The sequence below is a fragment of the Heptranchias perlo genome, chromosome 4 (assembly GCF_035084215.1).
Source record: "Heptranchias perlo isolate sHepPer1 chromosome 4, sHepPer1.hap1, whole genome shotgun sequence".
Taxonomy (NCBI): domain Eukaryota; kingdom Metazoa; phylum Chordata; class Chondrichthyes; order Hexanchiformes; family Hexanchidae; genus Heptranchias; species Heptranchias perlo.
The window spans coordinates 113,106,299-113,126,167 of NC_090328.1; the positions used below are offsets into that span (position 1 = coordinate 113,106,299).

A 19,869-nucleotide genomic window follows, 5' to 3' on the forward strand; every position below is an offset into this window, starting at 1 on the left:
TCCTGCATTACAACAGTGATTACACTTGAAAGGAAAGGGCGTGGGGAAATAAATTAGAAGATTCTACAGTCTGGTCCAAACTAGATTCAGCTGTTTTCTAGTTATTAAGGAACCAGTTCGAATAAACTCCTTGCATTACAGTTTATTGGCTGGAAAGCGCTTTGGGATGTATTCGTGAATAGCAATATATGAATGCAAGTCTTTCTTTTTTAATACTATCTGGGTCATGCATGAGCAAGAAATACTCGAGTTTAGTCAGGAGAAAGAACTTTTCATCTTGGGAGTTTAAAATATTTGGGTAAGAACATACAACATACCATGTATCATAGTTGCTTGAAAAGGTACGCAAATATGCCTTAAAGATTATTAATGGCATTTTTAAAAATTATTATTTCATTTTTAAATGAATAGCGGCCTGATATTGTTAACAGCAGTGGTTGGGCTGAGGAGAAACGCAGCAGTGGGGTGTGACAGACAGCATTGGTGACCTGAGGAAATTGACAGTGGCCGAGTGGAGTAAAGCAAGTACATGGGGAAAGGAAAGGGTGTGGGGAAATATATTAGAAGATTCTACTGTCTGGTCCAAACAAGATCAGCTGTTTTCTAGTTATTAATGAACCAGTTAGAATAAACTCCTTGCATTACAGTAACTATAAGAGATGCAGTGGATCCATCTGTTTTTCTAAGGTAGAACCCGACTACAATCTCATATCCATGAGATATCCATTAGGCTGCCCCTGGTGTATAAAAATGCAAAAGCTTAACATAGCTTAACATACATTGTGGAAGCTGACACTGGACCTGTAATATGATTCTGTTACTGCATTCTAAAGTATATTTTATTTGTTGACTGACATTGTCACTTATGTGTTCTCTGTGGAATTTTCATACAGAAGTAATACATAATTCTGAATAAAAAGATTATCGTAATGCTTTCAGCAGTAATGTGAGGGGTGTAAAGTAACTGACATTATGCTTTTGTGAATATTTGATATATGGCATATTAACGTCAGACTGCTACCATAGGAAATGATCACCGTTTTAAAAAAATTTATAACACAAGCACATCATCTTTTATGCTTGTTTTGGGAGTTCAAAGAGAAAATGTTCCAATACCTTAGTTATCCTACAACTGCAAATATAGTATTTTTTTAATATTTAATTCTAGTGTGGTTAGGAGTAGCAAATTATATTTTTCTGTTTACAAGCTTTACTAAAATATTATATTAACTTGTCAGAATCGATTATTCCTACTATTCAGTACATAATGAAGCTTTACTTTTTAAAGTTAAACAGTCTTGCAGACAAAAATGGGGCGATGAGCCGTTCTCACCCCAGTTAACTTACAAGCTATTTGTTGCAATTGGACAACCGACATGACTTCAAATAGCAGCAAATCTCTGGTCATTTTTCAGCAATGAAGATTTACTGTCTGCCACCAAATTTGATAATGAGGACCAGATAGTTTCCATGCCAGAAATGTCAGTATGTAAATAAAACCAGCCAGACAACAATGTCCCTTTAACCTGCAAATGTCTTTTTGCACCAGTCACAAATAATACATGAGTACAGGGTTCCTTTAGAATTACTATAGCCATAGGTTATTTTTCTTGCATTACAATTATTTATAGTTTTCTTTACTATGAGTTTTTTTTGTTTAAAGAAAACAAATCAACAAAATATATCAGATGGAAAAGATTTTACTTTCTCTGAAATCACAAAAATTTTCAATCATTAAACACTTATCTCTACATCTCACACACACACACACACACACACACACACTGTGGCTAGACAGTAAGCTAGCTTTGGAGGAATTTATTTAAGAGCCCACAAACTGCAATATCAAAGCAATATTCTGTGTATTTGTTTCAGAAAACACAAGTTTTCTTTAATGCTTTATTTTATACTCACTACCACTTGAAAGCTCTGTGAAGTGATCAATGCTAACCCCCGAGGACAGCCTATGCACAGCAAGAAAGAGAGTGACTCCCCCGTGCTCTCTCCGGGTCAGTTCCAAGGACCGTGTTAGCAGATACGCACCAGACCCTTAACAGCTAGCTCTGCTGCTACCAGTAATTAGCTTGGACAGCCCTGGCTCCAAGAGAGGCAGCAAGGCTACATCATAATGAGCTCAGGTGGGATTAGCAGGACAGGGCAGGAACAGAGAGAGATGAGGCCTTCTATATCACGTATGTAGCGAGGAGATCAAACGAACACGGCTGGCTAGGTTATCCCCTCACCACCTTATTCAACAAATGAAGCACGGCAGTGTGCAAAATACAGGCTAATGAAGAGCGACACCTCCAACAGATGAGAGCCACATTAATTAACACAATCCCCCTATCACATTATACAGATACTGTTACCACTACTAAACTTGTCACTGCAGCTGATAGGAAGAGACTGGCTTATTTGATAAAAGAAGTTTGCCTGTTTTATCCTTGCAAGGAATTCCTCTGTGTGGCATTTAAGCACCAGAAGACCAGACGGAAGTGATATGGCTCTGCATGTGTAAATTTGCAAAAAAAAAAGGACTCACTTTTCAGTCAATAGCTTTTTGTGTTCTCGTTTGAAGTACGCTAGTTCGTTCCATACAGCATCGCTGTCCTCTTGCCGCAGCTGCCAGGGCTCAGCACGCTGCAGTTTGACTTTGCTGCTTTTATTTCTGGGGCATGATGCAAACCAAAACTATAAAGTTACTTAGTTTTCTTTTAAATTCCTCACCTCTCCCAACATAAAGCTTTTTAGTTTAAAAAAAATTACTTCTAACCTTTACAGCAGAATTTTTGTTCAGCTAGTTGAAATGTCTGATTAAACTATTGAAATGTTGTCCTTTAAATATTATAGAAACAATTCTGAAACCAAATTGCCATATCAACATTTTCCAAGTTCTTAACTAAAATCTCATATCAAGAGCCTGTTCAAATGTTTGACAGGGCGATTTCAAATTCAATTTTGCCATTCCAAATGTGCAGGCAAAACAAAATCCTTGTTACTCTTACCAGAATGAGGAAAAGAACAATTCTATTTTACATTTTTTATACAAATGCTATACATTTTATGAGAAGGAATAATTGCATAATTGGGGACACGGGTTCTTTTTGCATCCAAGCCTGGCTAGATCGGTTATATCACAAGATAAATGCAGGATAATGCTCCCCAGAAAAGCATCTCAAACCCAATCTCAGAGGTGTGCATTACCTTCCCATACCAGCAATCCTACTGTCCAATTAGTGCAGAATTATGTGCGTGTTTTGCACTGTAGACTTGCTTCCACTGGGAACTTAGAACCCTTAGCAGTAATCAGAAAAAGGAGACTTTTGTGCCATCTGTCTGTGCTGGATTCTAACGCAGGTCCCTGAAGAGTTCTAACATAGTATATCACCCATTTTCTAACAAATGAATGGTTAATGCTCATCTAGTATCTAGTAAAGTTTACAAAAAAATCTTAGGAACTTAATAGCTTCATTAAAAAATGTGAAGAATATTCATTATTCTTATTTCATAACACTCAATGAAGTGTGATTTACAGTTATTTTGTAGTGACAACTTCCTACTTTTTGATACCAAACTGAAACAACTACTTTGCAATTAAGTCCCATTGATAAACGACAAGTATAATATAGCAAAGTAAGAGCACGCTAACAAACAAACAAACAGAATATTGGAAACGCACAGGTCAATCAGCAGCTGAACTAAATATTTAGTTATGAATTGTGTACCCACATTACCAGTACTCTTTCATGTGCATTCCCAGCATTTTCTTCTTTTATTTCAGATTTCCAGCATTTGCATTCTTTTCTTTTTATCGATGTTAATTTAAAATGGACCTAAGCTTTCTCTTTCAGGGTGAGATGCACTTCTTTAGCTAAAAGAATCAATTTAAAATCAGACTGCAAACACCATGTTGTTTTCAATTAAACAGAAGTTTTACATGTTCTTACTTGATGTGTTCTCCTTCCAGGTCCTTTAGTTGGTCCTTAAGTGTTCTGTAGTTGTTTTGTAACAGTCGTAGACGCTCCAGACGCTGGTCATGAGCTCTCCTCAGTTCCTCATTCTCTTGGTCCTAAACAGGAAATTAAAGACAACAGCACAATTATTTAAATCACTTAAACAGTGTTCTCATTGACCCACTATATTATAAACTGGGTGAAGTCTGTCTGGTTTCATTATGGTAAGTAAACAACGAATTTTAATCTTAAATTAATCACACCTATTTGAACATCTAAAAGTTGATTTGTTATCATTCACTTTCCAGAGTACAATTAAACTCAATTAAAGGTGGCATGATAATCGTATAGTGTGATTTCAAAATAGATTCTTCTGTAGGTGGTCTGAACCAGGGATAGGGACTGCATAAAACAGTCAACGGATATAAAATGAAACAAATTCTAAAATTCATTAAGACACATTTCAAAAGTATAAACGAATAGTAATGATATTTATTGTTTCATCTGACTAATCGCAGACTGAAAGATTGATATGATAAACCTTTGTTACTGTCCTTTAATCGTCCAGCTTTCCCTTAATTTGGCAAGTCTATCACTGTCAAATTGAAAACAATGCACTCTGAATATATCAGTATTTTACATAGAAGATGGACAGTTGGCAGTAAGTTACAAGGTCGAATGCAATTCATAAGTTTAGGAATATTAGCATAACACAAAAAACAAGGCAATGAGCATGTTGGACATAGGAGAGATGGTGGGATACAGGCCAAAGGATAATAAAGCTTATAGTGACATGAAGCCTGAGTGTATGGTCACGAAATGACATAGAATATACATTTTTAAACATGTTACCAGTAAATGAATTCAGTATGTGAAAACTAGGTAGTGCAGGATTATAAAATAAGCTGAAATGGTATATGATGATAACTTTTAATTTAAGCAGCAATGGTAGCAACACAGATATGCTATTAAACAAAGTAGAAAGTTATTGGCGCTGGTGGTGCTGGCTCTTCTACTGATCATAGATAAGGAGTACAGTTACATCTCACTAAAAGTACACTTCCATAGAAGTGTGCAAGCTCCAGTCTTTGTATTTCTCAGGTGATTAAATGTCATTTGGAGAGACATAAGTTTATCTATTATTGCTGGGTGGATCAAGAAATAAACACTTAATAAAATACATGGTAAAAGCTCCCATGCCAGTCGCCTCAACTATTCCTTGTGGGAGCACGTTCCACATTCTCACCACTCTTTGGGTAAAGAAAGTTTCTCCTGAATTCACTTTTGGATTTATTAGTGACTATTTTATATTTATGACCTCTAGTTTTGGTCTCCCCTTCAACAGAAACATTTTTTCTACGTCTACCCGATCAAACCCTTTCATTATCTTAAAGACCTCCATCAGCTCACCCCCCAGCCTTCTCTTTTCTAGAGAAAAGAGCCCCAGCCTGTTCAGCCTTTCCTGTTAAGTAAATCCTCTCAGTTCTGGTATCATCCAGATGTGAATCTTTTTTGCACCTTTTTCAATGCCTCTATATTCCTTTTATAATATGGAGATAGAGCTGTACACAATACTTCAAGTGTGGTCTAACTAAGGTTCAATACATGTTTAACATAACTTTTCTGCTTTTCAATTCTAGCCCTCCAGAAATGAACCCCAGAGCTTGGTTTGCTTTTTTTATGGCCTTATTAACCCACGTCGAGGCTTTTAGTGATTTGTGTATCTGTACCCCCAGATCCCTCTGCTCCTCTACCCCATTTAGACTCTTATTCTCCAAGCAATATGTGGCCTCCTTATTCTTCCTACCAAAATGCACCACCTCACACTTATCTATATTGAAATTCATTTGCCAATTACACGCCCATTCTGCAAGTTTATTAACGTCCCCTTGCATTTTAATGCATTCCTCCTTTGTATTAACTACACCCCAAATTTGGTGTCGTCCACAAATTTTGAAATAGTACTTCCGATTCCCAAATCCAAATCATTTATGTAAATTGTGAACAGTGGTCCCAGCACCGATCCCTGTGGAACACCACTTCCCACCTTTTGCCAGTCTGAGTAGCTATCTTAAACCCCTACTCTCTGTTTTCTGTTTTGTAGCCAGCTTGCTATCCATTCTGCGACCTGACCCCTGACTCCACATGCTCTGACCTTAATCATGAGTCTACAATGCGGTATCTTTTCGAAGGCCTTTTGAAAATCCAAATATATTACATCTACTGCATTACCCTGTCTACTCTTTCTGTTACTTCTTCATATAATTCAATAAGGTTGGTCAAGCATGACTTTCCCTTCTGAAATCCGTGCTGACTACTCTTTATTATATTTTTGTTTTCTAGATGTTTTTCTATTACACCGTTGAGTAAAGATTCCCTTATCTTTCCTATCACCGACATTAAGCTAACTGGTCTAAAATTCCCTGGACTTGGTCTAGCTCCCTTTTTAAATATAGGAATATTAGCTGTCTGCCAGTCCACTGGCACTATTCCCTTTTCTAATGAGGGAACAGTGCCAGAGGACTGTCTAAAAGTCATCACAAAAAATAGTCTTCCCTGATTAATTCATTTTAGATCAGTCTTGCACAATGGCATCACCAATTAACTTTCTATCAAAGATTATTTCATCACAAAGGAAATGAGGTGTATGCAAAGAGCATCATTTGGTGGGATGAGAATTACTTCCAAGCATGTAACTTCCTTAACCATTCTGATCTCTACCTATATGGAGCTCGCTCGATGACAGCAGATAGGTTCCGGGATTGGCTGCTGGGTCTGTGCCGTGGAGATCTCCCAATCTGGTGGGGGGGCAGGGGGGGTTGGGAGGGTCTCTAATCTTCACTGCTCCTTTTGGCCCCACAAGGAAAGTAAAAAAAAAGTTAAAAACCCTACGTGTTTGGGCCTCTTCTGGCCCCGGATTCTCTTCCCTCGTCTTCCCCTAGCGGGAAAGCCACTGCAGCTTGCAGTTAAAATTGCAGTCGGGTCTCAATGGTGCTATCAGGACCCGATTATATAATAAAGACGTCCTCGCCAACTTTGAGGGGCGTCCTTGCCACCTGCTCAGTTGTGTAGGTTATAATCGGAAGTGGTAAGCTCCCGGACAGGTGAGTAAACGGGACGATCTGAACTGCCCATTCGCCCAGTTAAAATTGCCCCCGATTGCTTATAAGCAGTGGATTAGTCAAGATGGCAACTGCTTCTCTTAAAGGAGCACGCTGCTGTTGGCACTACTGAAAATGGAAAACAACAAGCTGTATTAAAGTATGGAATAAAGCAAAAAAAGGCCTGACAGATAGGAATTCTGATTTCATGCAATTTTTGTAATACACTGGTGTTAATTAATGGGATAACCACTTGTTTGCTTAACTGATTGAATCTGGTTGTGTACAAAGAAGGATCAATGATCAAGTGTTAGCCTAATACCATGCATCACCTTAAATTTTAAAAGTTTCTCAAGGTTTTCAATCTTCTGCTCTGTTCTATTTAATTTCATCAGTTCCTCTGATTCTCCAGTACAGCTCTTTGGAGACAGAGATCTGGAACGCTTCACAGACAGATCCTACAATACATACAGTGAAAAGGAAAGGACATGGTTAGTGCCTGGCCAATAGAAGACATATAAAATTTTAGTTCCAGTATGAGCAATGGAGAATACTAATAATGAATTATTAAAAATTCTATATAGAATACCAAAGGAATAACAAACTGAATTATAACAATGTTACCACTAAAGAGTTCTCTACAACTCACTAATGAGTATATTCATTTACATTTACATTGTTTCTTCCAGAATAATGATCTCCCATCAGGGAAGGCTCATGGGTTGTAGACACAGAAATGCAAAAAACCTCATTACAAATAGGAGAAACAGGCTGGTCTAATTGCTCTTTGAGGGTCCAAATTTTTATATGATCGGATTATAGCAAACAAGTGGGAAAATGCTCCCCATTCCCTTTGAAATGTTTTCACCTGAAGGAGGGGGTCTAACTCCACGAGAAAAGGACTAAATAAACATGAATAGAATAAAATAGATACAATGATGTCCACAGAATGACAGACTAGTGTACTACCAGCACTGCTGAATATCTTCAGAAATCTCACACCAATGTATCACATTTAAAACTACTTCTGTCCTTCTGACAGAATTAGTAACCCAGAACCTTCAGTTAATAAAGAAACTGTATGACTTTATTTGTATATAAATAAATGGCTATACACCTTATTTCAGTGTTGTCCAATAGAAATTGCTGACGAGCTACAGGTATAGCTACAGCGACAGCGTTTTAAGCACATGCACTAATTTTAGCAGAAAACACCTTATACATACAGGTAAATGTACTTCAAGTATTTATTTACTTAACAAACATCTCCCACCCCCCGCTCTCCGTCCAGACCTGACCCGGCCAATCTCCGTCCAGACCCCCCCCTCCCCCACCCCGACCAGACCCGACCCCGCTCTCTGTCAAGACCCGCCCCTCCGGCTCTCCCTTCACACCCACCCCCCCACCTCCAGACCCGCCCCCCCCCTCGCTTTCTGTCAAGACCCGCCACCCCTGCTCTCCCTCCAGACCCGTCCCTCCGGCTTTCCCTTCAGACCACCCCCCCTCCGGCTCTCCCTTCAGACCACCCCCCTCCGGCTCTCCCTCCAGACCCGCCCCCCCACCCGGCTCTCCCTCCACTCCATCCAGACCGGGCGGTTGGATGCTGCTTGCCCATTCCCCTTTTGCCCTGTTGGGGCTGCTCAGTATTGGTTGGGTTTGCTTTCTTCTGCTGGCCTGGAGTGGTTAATCAGATTGCTCAAGTTGACTCTGATGGTGGCTCCCCGCTCCATACAATGTTGGTGTTTCTATGATGCTGAAATCCGATGTTTTCACCCGCCATACACACCATTTTATCAGATAAGCAATAAACAATGACCAAAGAAGTAAAGCACACACAATGATCAAAAAACCCTCGCACGCTCTGCTTTTCATTTTACCAACGAACGCACAACAAGGTTGAAGTTCACAGGCACACACCGTGTGGAAATGAGTATTGAGATCACAAGCCCAACGAGAGTTTCTATTACTCACTTTTTATTTACTAATCAAAAATGCAATTAGTCACATCTGGATTCCCAATTAGTCACATGTGGCTAGTGGCTAATATATTGGACAACACTGTTTTATTTCACAATCAAAGTATAAAGAGCTAGATTTCTCCCCTTAGTGCTGACAGAAAAATGCCCTTACTGGTCTCTTGCACAAGTGACGATGAGTATCTAATAATCCAAAGCAAAATACTGTGGATGCTGGAAAACTGGAATAAACACAGAATATGCTGGAAATACTCAGCAGGTCAGACAGCATCTGGCTTGACTTGCAGAGTATTTCCAGCATTTTCTGTTTTTATCTAGTAATCCAAGCTGTGTTCTGTTGTAAATCATTTTCAATACGTTCGCTATCATTACAGACCTCAGCAGCCTTAACAAGATTACCACGGAACATAATAATAGAGCTCTTAATAGAGCTTTTATAAGTTAGTCACAATGCACTACAAATGTGGTGAATATTATGCGCATGTCGAAAATACAAGAGCCTGAGCAAAGCTTTCACCAATCCTGAGGCTGCAGTAGCATTTCCTGTACCAAAATAAATTGCAAAAGTGACCAATAATCACAAAGATCCACGGTGAAAAATGTTGGAGAGTGGGGATTAAAAATCATTCAAGAAACAGCCAAGTCGGAGAATAGAAAATCACTTCATTTTCACAGAAGTTCGGATTGTTTCCTTTGACTAAATGTGATAAGAATATTAAAACATTTCCATGAAGAGTGGTTCAGCCTCTATATTGTTACTGAACTATATGCCATAGAGCATCAGTCAGCACCGCGGTCTCAAACCGCAGCCAGCACCGTGATATCAGCCCGCAGCCACCACAGCGGTCTCAGCCAGCACCGTGGTATCAGTGCGTAGCCAGCACGTTGGTATCAGACCGCAGCCAGCACCGCGGTCTCAGCCCGCAGCCAGCACCGCGGTCTCAGCCCGCACCGCGGTCTCAGCCCGCAGCCAGCACCGCGGTCTCAGCCCGCAGCCAGCACCGCGGTCTCAGCCAGCACCGTGGTATCAGTCCGTAGCCAGCATGGTGGTATCAGCCCGCAGCCACCACAGCGGTCTCACCCAGCAACGCGGTCTCAGCCCGCAGCCAGCACCGCGGTCTCAGCCCGCAGCCAGCACCGCGGTCTCAGCCCGCAGCCAGCACCGCGGTCTCAGCCAGCACCGTGGTATCAGTCCGTAGCCAGCATGGTGGTATCAGCCCGCAGCCACCACAGCGGTCTCACCCAGCAACGCGGTCTCAGCCCGCAGCCAGCACCGCGGTCTCAGCTCGCAGCTAGCACCACGGTCTCAGCCAGCACCGTGGTATCAGATCGCAGCCAGCACCATGGTATCAGCCCGCAGCCAGCACCGCGATCTCAGCTAGCACCGCGGTCTCAGCCAGCACTGCGGTATCAGCCCACAGCCAGCACCGCGGTCTCAGCCCGCAGCCAGCACCGCGGTCTCAGCCCGCAGCCAGCACCGCGTTCTCAGCCCGCAGCCAGCACTGCAGTCTCAGCCAGCACCGTGGTATCAGACCGCAGTCAGCACCGCAGTCTCAGACCGCAGCCAGCACAGTGGTCTCAGACCGCAGCCAGCACCGTGGTCTCAGCCAGCACCGTGGTATCAGTCCGTAGCCAGCACGTTGGTATCAGACCACAGCCAGCATGGTGGTATCAGACCGCAGCCAGCACCGTGGTATCAGACCGCAGTCAGCACCGCGGTCTCAGACCGCAGCCAGCACAGCGGTCTCAGCCAGCACCGTGGTATCAGTCCGCAGCCAGCACCTTGGTATCAGACCGCAGCCAGCACCGTGGTATCAGACCGCAGCCAGCACCGTGGTATCAGACCGCAGCCAGCACCGTGGTATCAGACCGCAGCCAGCACCGTGGTATCAGACCGCAGCCAGCACAGCGGTCTCAGCCAGCACCGCGGTCTCAGCCCGCAGCCAGCACCACGATCTCAGCTCGCAGCTAGCACCGCAGTCTCAGCCCACAGCCAGCACCGCAGTCTCAGACCGCAGCCAGCACCGCGGGCTCAGCCAGCGCCACAGTCTCAGACCGCAGCCAACACCACGGTCTCAGCCAGCACTGCAATATCAGTCAACGTGCCAACCACAAGTGCCAAACAGGTTACTGATGCGTTAGTCAGCAACATCTGTTTCTCTCCTACTGAAGAGAACGAGCAGTGCACTCTGTGGCAGTTCCCAAAGTAGAGGAGTAATAAATGGAAACCACGTGCCCCACCTGGCCAGCATGTTTCCCTCCCCCTCTGACATCAGCACTTGAACCTTTGCACTCTCTCACCCGGTCCTACATTCTCAAGTTCATTAACTGAGAGGTTATAACTGTCAGGAAAGACTGAACATGCTGGGGAGAGGGTTGAGGGGTGGGTGACCTGATAGAGGTCTTTAAAATTATGAAGGAGTTTGATAGGGTAGATGTAGAGAAGTTGTTTCCACTTGTGGGGGGAGACCAGAAGTTATGACAAGGGGTCATAAATATAAGATAGTCACCAATAAATCCAATAGGGAATTCAGGAGCAACAACTTCACTCACAAATTGGTTAGAATGTGGAACTCACTATCACAAGGAGAGATTGAGGTGAATAGCATAAATGCATTTAAGGGGAGATAAGCACATGAGGGAGAAAGGAATAGAAGGATATGCTGATAGGGTGAGATGAAGTAGGGAGGGAGGAGGTTCATGTGGAGCATAAAAACCGGCATAGACCAGTTGGGCCGAATGGGCTGATTTCGTGCTGTAAATTCTATCAACTTGAAGGAATGCTATTTGTTTGAATTCTGTAAGAAATAATATAACGTACTAATCTCCACTCATCACTTTGGATAAAGTTACAAATTGGAGCAACATTTCCGTATTTGTAAATTCTATGTAACTGCATCCTTTAAGATGTGTGTAACTGTGTTGCTGCGGGCAAAATCTGGCGAGCAGACACAGGATGCTACCTTGTTCCATGCCACAGGGGGTGCTGGAAGGTTGCTCTTCCAGGCCTACAATGACAGCAAAGGAACAAATGTTTGAATGTTAGTTTCAAGACACGCCTTCAAAGAGCTCACATTGCAAAATGCCGGGGGCAATTTACAGCTCAGACAGACTTCAGGAGGGTGGCGGGCGGAGCCTGCCTCAAGTCCTGGGCGAGAGGCCCGAGCCATTTGTTTGATTCCTGCAATCTGCAAGCAATGAAGCAGCACTCACAGGCAGCTCACTGATCGGGGCAGGGGAGGATATCCAGTGGCTCCACGCAGAGCCGAGCCAGAGCCTGATGTTAAAGGGGAGGGGATGGGGGAGTGTGTGAACAAGCCAGGAGTCCGATGTTAAAGGGGAGGGGGCAGGGGGAGTGTGTGAACGAGGCAGAATTTTGATGTTAAAGGGGAGGGGGCAGGGGGAGTGTGTGAACAAGGCAGGAGTCTGATGTTAAAGGGGAGGGGGCGGGGGGAGTGTGTGAACGAGGCAGAATTTTGATGTTAAAGGGGAGGGGGCAGGGGGAGTGTGTGAACAAGGCAGGAGTCTGATGTTAAAGGGGAGGGGGCGGGGGGAGTGTGTGAACAAGGCAGGAGTCTGATGTTAAAGGGGAGGGGGCGGGGGGAGTGTGCGAACGAGGCAGGAGTCTGATGTTAAAGGGGAGGGGGCGGGGGGAGAGGACGGGGGGAGTGTGCGAACGAGGCAGGAGTCTGATGTTAAAGGGGAGGGGACGGGGGGAGTGTGCGAACGAGGCAGGAGTCTGATGTTAAAGGGGAGGGGGCGGGGGGAGAGGACGGGGGGAGTGTGCGAACGAGGCAGGAGTCTGATGTTAAAGGGGAGGGGACGGGGGGAGTGTGTGAACAAGGCAGGAGTCTGATGTTAAAGGGGAGGGGGCAGGGGGAGTGTGCGAACGAGGCAGGAGTCCGATGTTAAAGGGGAGGGGGCGGGGGGAGTGTGTGAACGAGGCAGGAGTCCAATGTTAAAGGGGAGGGGACGGGGGGAGTGTGCGAACGAGGCAGGAGTCCGATTTAAAGGGGAGAGGACGGGGGGAGTGTGTGAACGAGGCAGGAGTCCGATTTAAAGGGGAGAGGACGGGGGGAGTGTGTGAACGAGGCAGGAGTCCGATTTAAAGGGGAGAGGACGGGGGGAGTGTGTGAACGAGGCAGGAGTCCGATGTTAAAGGGGAGGGGACGGGGGGAGTGTGCGAACGAGACAGGAGTCCGATGTTAAAGGGGAGAGGACGGGGGGAGTGTGTGAACGAGGCAGGAGTCCGATGTTAAAGGGGAGAGGACGGGGGGAGTGTGTGAACGAGGCAGGAGTCCGATGTTAAAGGGGAGAGGACGGGGGGAGTGTGCGAACACACCAGCAGAGAATTGAAAGATTTTTTATGGAGCCATGGGGCCAATCAGCTGGCCCCACAAAAATCTTGAAAGATTCGACCTGCTGTGATCCCTTGAAGAACCACTGGTTATTCTGCTCTTCACCTCCTGCACATTCTGCCCATCGCTTCCTCAATAGTCATTTGTGACTTGGAATTAACCTCAACAATTTGCTTATAGAATTGAAAATTATACGGCTAATTCCAAACTCTAATTTCCCTTCCAAAAATAGCAAATACAAATTTAGTATAACCTTCGTAGAAACATAGTACACCACATTAACAGACAAGTGATGAGTTTTAAAATTACATAGTAACGTGGAGTCTACAGCACAGAAACAGGCCCAACTGGTCTATGCCGGTATTTATGCTCCACATGAGCCTCCTCCCACCCCTCTTCATCTAACCCTATCAGAACATCAGAACATAAGAAATAGGAGCAGGAGTAGGCCATACAACCCCTCAAGCCTGCTCCGCCATTCAATAAGATCATGGCTGATCTTCGACCTCAACTCCACTTTCCTGCCTGATCCCCATATCCCTTGATTCACTTAGAGTCCAAAAATCTATCAATCTCAGCCTTGAATATACTCAACGACTCAGCATTCACAGCCCTCTGGGGTAGAGAATTCCAAAGATTCAAAACCCTCTGTGTGAACAAATTCCTCCTCATCTCAGTCCTAAATGGCCATTCCCTCATCCTGCAACTGTGCCCTCTAGTTCTAGACTCTCCCACCAGGGGAAACAACCTCTCAGCATCTACCCTGTCAAGCCCCCTCAGAATTTTATATGTTTCAATGAGATCACCTCGCATTCTTATAAACTGCAGAGAATATAGGCCCATTCTACTCAATCTCTCCTCATAGGACAACCCTCACAGCCCAGGAATTAATCTCGTGATCCTTCGTTGCACCGCCTCTAAGGCAAGTATATCCCTCCTTAGATAAGGAGATCAAAACTGTGCGCAGTACTCCAGGTGAGGTCTCACCAACGCCCTGTACAATTGTAGTAAGACTTCCTTACTCTTGTACTCCAACCCCCTTGCAATAAAGGCCAATTTGCCTTCCGAATTGCTTGCTGTACCTGCATGTTAACTTTCTGTGTTTCTTGTACCAGAACACCTTCAGCATACCCTTCTATTCCTTTCTTCCTGATCTGTTTATCTAGCTTCTCCTTAAATGCATCTATGCTAATTGCCTCAACCACTACTTGTGACAGTGCGTTCCACATTCTTACCACCCTTTGGGTGAAGAAATTTCTCCTGAATTCCTTATTGGATTTATTAGCTACGATCTTATATTTAGGACCTCTAGTTTTGGACTCCTGCACAACTTAGCCATAACTAGTTACGAGCTAAGATCTAGTCATTTCAAAGTGCACGAGATGAAATCAGTCATTACGCTACAATTTTGATTACACTACTTTTGCGCAAGATATTTGGTACAATTTTATTTTAAAAATAAGAAGCAAAATAACTTTCAGCCATATTAATATGTACTGGAAACTGTGATCTACACCAGTGCATGCCAGAAAATCAAAATCTTTTAATTCATTTTTTGTCCACTAGCCAACCACAGTGGCACAACCCTGAATCATCAGAACGCCACAACTGATTGGTCCCAACTGCTGTACAAACTTTTCAAAGCAAAGTAATGCCAACTGCGATAAATTCCACGTCTCAAACCTTTTTTTGGACTGAAAAGATGATGAAGTGTTGATCTGGAGGGAGGCAGAGAACAGCTACACTGAACAGAAAGATCGAAACTGTAACACTTTCAAATTGAGAAAATAAAAATGTAATTTACTCATCTGTGTGTACTCCTCGTTCACTCGATGAAGTTAACAGTGAGCCAAGCAACCAGGCTTCTTAGTGTCGAAAATCAAGGTTATCTGCACAGCTCGCTCCCTCAAACCATCCTTTCCCCACCTCCTACACCTTGCTCCACCCTCTTCCCAATCCAATCCGCACCTTCAATACTCTGTAGCTTCTTATCTTCCTCCTCCTTTCATCTTAGCCTAATCTTTGCCAACAGAGTATGAAAAATTAAGGAATAATGCCTGCACTGTCTTGTTCCGGTTTCTGTGCCAGGTGCGCCACTTCCAAAATACGCTCATATAAATAGGCATCCCGGGTTGCTAGGCACTGTGTAGTACACTGTGCAGATCCACTAAGCAGTTTTAAGCTTTTACTGTGCTGTTTTCATATCTCTTTTCCTGGCACTTTTCTCACGAGTCTTTGTGCCAATTGCTTTGAATTTTTGCACCAGCACCATTACTGCCATCTGTGGGTTTCCCAAAGGAAATCTCACTATCTGAGGGGCTTGGAAGAAAAGGAGAACCACCAAAGGGATGTCAGACAGATCAGCCTGCACAAGAGGCATTCTGTGCCCACTCACCAGTACCCACGCAACTGTGTTGAACATAAGTTGCTTTGGCAGGCGATTAGTGCATACAGAGGTTGCAACTCTTAAAATAGCTTGTGACAGCAGGCCCAATGGGACAGATATACGTGAAGGCTGACTATGGTTCAGAAACACTCAATTACAGTCTGTCAATCTTGACATGGTACTGCATGAGGAAGGCATGCGAGAATGATCACTAGCCAGAGACTGATTAGCTGCACCCACCATTGTTGCATCTATGTGGCAATAGCCAATGGTAACTGTCGCCACAGGGTCTGGATCAGCTGAGGGCGGAATGCAGACCTGTGCCATTGTCTGTAAGGACACAAGCTGCTAACATGCATCATGGGGCTGCCACAGACAGTGACCGTAACACTTAGCTGCAGCCTTGAGCCTGCTTCTGCCTCCTTCTAGGTACGTTACAGTACGGACTTATGGGGACATTGAGGCGAAGTGGCACAAAGGCCAACCTTCTTTCAACCGCCTCACATAGCACTACTTTCAAATAGGGCAACAAGGGTTGGGTTGCTCTGCATCATTTACCTGCAGACAGCATGCACATGATGTTTCCATTCCCCTCAATTCTGTCTGCCTCATCTTACTCCCCTGCCCTTTTAGCCTTGGCAAAGGCTGCTAATGGGCTGATTCGCCTTTTGAAGCTTTCTAAATTATTTTGGAATTGTTACCTTTCTGTGACACTTCCCCTTTAATTGTACACATCCCTATAAATTTTCCACATGCAATTTTCTGGTCCCAACACTAGTGTGCTTCCTACACCTGTCAAACTCTGCACCTGGTTCTCAATAATTATGCCAATAGTCTGCGCCAGGAAACCCTAATGTTATTAGTAATTTAACATTCGAGCAGGATTAGCACCAGTTCTTAACCATTTGGACCACTACACAAAAATCAGGTCTCTGTATCCAAGATGATCTGGCCACTCATTTGTAACCCAGCTTTTCGTCACATCAGTTTAGACACTGGCCTTTCGCCTCTTGGACCTGTGTTGAAATCTAGCTCAGTTTTATGGGATCAAAGTTTGCTAGCTGTACGGGCTCCACGTGAAATAAGTTTGGACAGTTTCAGTCCAATTCCTAGAGGGTACAGGGCACCTAAAAAATGCCTCTAATTTGTCACTTCGCCCATTACATTAGCACTCCGTAACTCAGAGGCCACAGAATGCTAATGTGGGAAATGGCAAAATGTAAACTTGCAGTTTTCAGACTGTACCAGATATTAATTTTGTGCTGAGTTCCAAGCATCACTCTGAGTGAGCTCTCACTTCCTACAAACCAACGTGTGATTTTATATGCACAATATCTGGAAACGTAGCATTGCCTAAGGTGGAACAGACCACCCAACCTAATGTAATTTGTTCACTGGAAATATCGCAAGTCCAGTCAGGTTATACTTCTCTGCATAACAGGAAGAATAAATACTCTATCAGGCTATGTGTCTTCGGCTACAATTTATGCTCAGGTTTATTAAAAATACAAATTACACAGTAATAAAAGATCAACAGGAGATTTCACAAGATTACAGAACGTTAGTTAATTCACTAAACCTGTTGGAAAGCAGTAAATGATTCTAAATCTCTGCAGATTTTGGAAGTAATGTGGTTAGTTGAGTTCAAAGGTCCACGGGGCAGAGCGTTCACCGAGTATTTTGCTCTTGCCCAACCCAATTAACTGCCTGGCCAGCAGAGAACCACTAAAGAACCGCAGCAGACCGAGGTTAAATCTATCTCACGCCCCATGTGAAACTGAGACAAAGGAAATCAAAAAGGTATCTTTCACAATTAAATAAGACTGTCAATCATGTGTAGGACTTGAAACACAGATTGCCTGCTGCAATGGACTCCCACCTCCTGATGCATCAGCCGTCCCCTCCCTCCCCATCCCCCAGATTTAGCAGTTCCAACATCTGAATGGATTGCGAGACTTTCCTCGCTCACTGAACAATTGAACAATATCTATCTGGCCCTAATCTTACATCCTCTCAAATGAAATCAATATCAAAGAAAAGAAATTCACAATGACTTTATTTACCTGGATATAAACTATAGATGGTCGGGAGTGCGGATTCAAGCAATTCATCCAATTAGTTGGGCGATGCACAGTAAGCAAATTAAAGTGACTGAGAAAATCCCATACACATTAATATAGAGTGTTTTTATGATATAAATTATGACATTTCCCTATCCATCACAGTAACATTGGTGCTGCTGGGAGTTGTCTTTTGAAGATATGGCTGAGGTACGTTGTTGGGGCAGAGTAGAGGCAGCTTAACTCTGCAACTAACTAAGCTATATCTGACATGGATGTGCTTGATGCCAACACTGGGTTCCTGAAAGAGAAAGGTCCATTCCTCAGCACAGTCATCCCTCACACAGAGCTCGAAACTGGAATATTAAATAAAGGAGCGCGTTCCTCTTGTTTACTGATTTGTGAAACGTGGAATTTAAGTGAGCTCCCAAGAAGTCCCACTGCACAGCGAGTTAATTTTAAAACCCCACTGGTCCAGGACTTTTGCTGTAACATTGTTGTTCAGTCAGAATTTCACCAGCTGTTTCTGGATTCCATAATCCTGTCTTTTTGGCAAGAATATTCACACCAGCACTATCTGAAGTGTGAATCGTATGAAGGCAAGATCCTGGAAAGCTTCCAAGTGGCATTTCTCCAAGTTCACTAGAAGCTCCAACCATCACAGCTCTGGTTCTGCTTGAGCTCAGTAAAGAATTCTTCCACTTTATCCCCCAAAAACTTTCTTACTAAAGGACAAGGCCATGATTAGGTTATGGAAGATCTCTGTATATAGCTACACATACCAACACGATAGCACACATTTACAGCATAAAATGCCCACATCGCATGCGTCACACCATGATGTTGGAGTCTCACCACTAAGACAACATTCTCTATAACAGGCATAGAAATGTCCCTAGTTGGAGAGTTCAAAACACTCAGGGCCCGAAAGCCTGAAGGGGTCAATGCGTCCACCAGTGACTTCCGCACTGACCCCGCTGGAGTATGCCGGGTCACGAGGACCTGACCAATTTAAATATCCTGGGTGGGCACCTGTGCCACTAGGGGTGCATCTCACACAGCCACCTGCTCAAGGAGACCGCAAAATGCAACATCGATGAACGGACACGGAGTGAACATTAGGGGTAAACACTAGGGGCAAACACTAGGTTTGCCCAAAAGACTCAAGTTTTGATACAAACTTGCATTGTATTTAATTATTTAGCATATGACAGTGGTTGCCCAGCAACCTAGATTCCACATCAGGGTCCTTTTTTACAATTACTACACAATCAGGTTGTAACATTGGAATTTACAGGACTAGAACAGTTTTGATCTTTTGAGTTGGTCTCAGAGTTCAAAAGCAGAATACAAAGTTCATTACCTTCATTGATTTATCAACAAATGCTTGTGCAACTCCCTCTTAAAATTACTGAAGTTAGTAACCTCAAATGCCTCCTTTCCAAACATTCACCACCTCTGTGTAAAATAGTTTCGTATGAACACTCTGTTCAATTTACCATTTCTGAGCTTCATCCTATCCCCCCTCGTTTTCACTCTCAAGGCCATAGTATAAAGCTTCTCAAGGTTAAATTTGTCGATTTCCTTAAGGATCTTGAATACTTTAATAACATCCTCTTCTTTTCTTGACTGCAAACAAACTCACATGCTCTACATGTAGTTCAGGTGGCCAATGCCAAATATCAGACAGATGGCACTTTGCTGCAACTTGTCCAATGCTGCAATATCCTTCCTGTAATATTGTAACTAGAACTATACACCACACTGCAGATGGGGATGAACCAATGCCCTGTATACATTAATATTTTAGCAAATTGTGAAGACAACAGAGATTTGGGGAAAAAACTAACTAACTTCCTTGAAATCCTGTGTAGTTAATATTATGGTAGGCAAAAGAGCTGCTTTGAAGACTTTTTAGAAGCGCTTTTCTCAGAGGAAGATTGATACTGTGAAGGCTACAATCTCCTACCTTGTACTTGCACTGTAGCATCCCCAGAAGAACACTGAAGGGCTGAGTTGTTTGAAATAGGTTTGT

At 43.5% G+C, this 19,869-nt stretch overlaps 1 protein-coding gene across 5 annotated transcripts in view; it reads right to left on the bottom strand.

Moving 5' to 3' along the window:
- cntln (centlein, centrosomal protein) overlaps positions 1–19,869 on the bottom strand; it is a 366,307-nt gene that overhangs the window by 178,139 nt on the left and 168,299 nt on the right. For 4 of the 5 annotated variants that reach the window (XM_067983463.1, XM_067983464.1, XM_067983461.1 and 1 more), the window contains exons 11-13: positions 7,387–7,512; positions 3,948–4,069; positions 2,543–2,668 (exon numbers count right to left, since the gene is read on the bottom strand). In XM_067983463.1, the coding sequence (XP_067839564.1) occupies positions 2,543–2,668; positions 3,948–4,069; positions 7,387–7,512 (374 nt within the window). The remainder of the gene's footprint in view (positions 1–2,542; positions 2,669–3,947; positions 4,070–7,386; positions 7,513–19,869) is intronic. The other variant, XM_067983465.1, reaches the window with a different exon arrangement.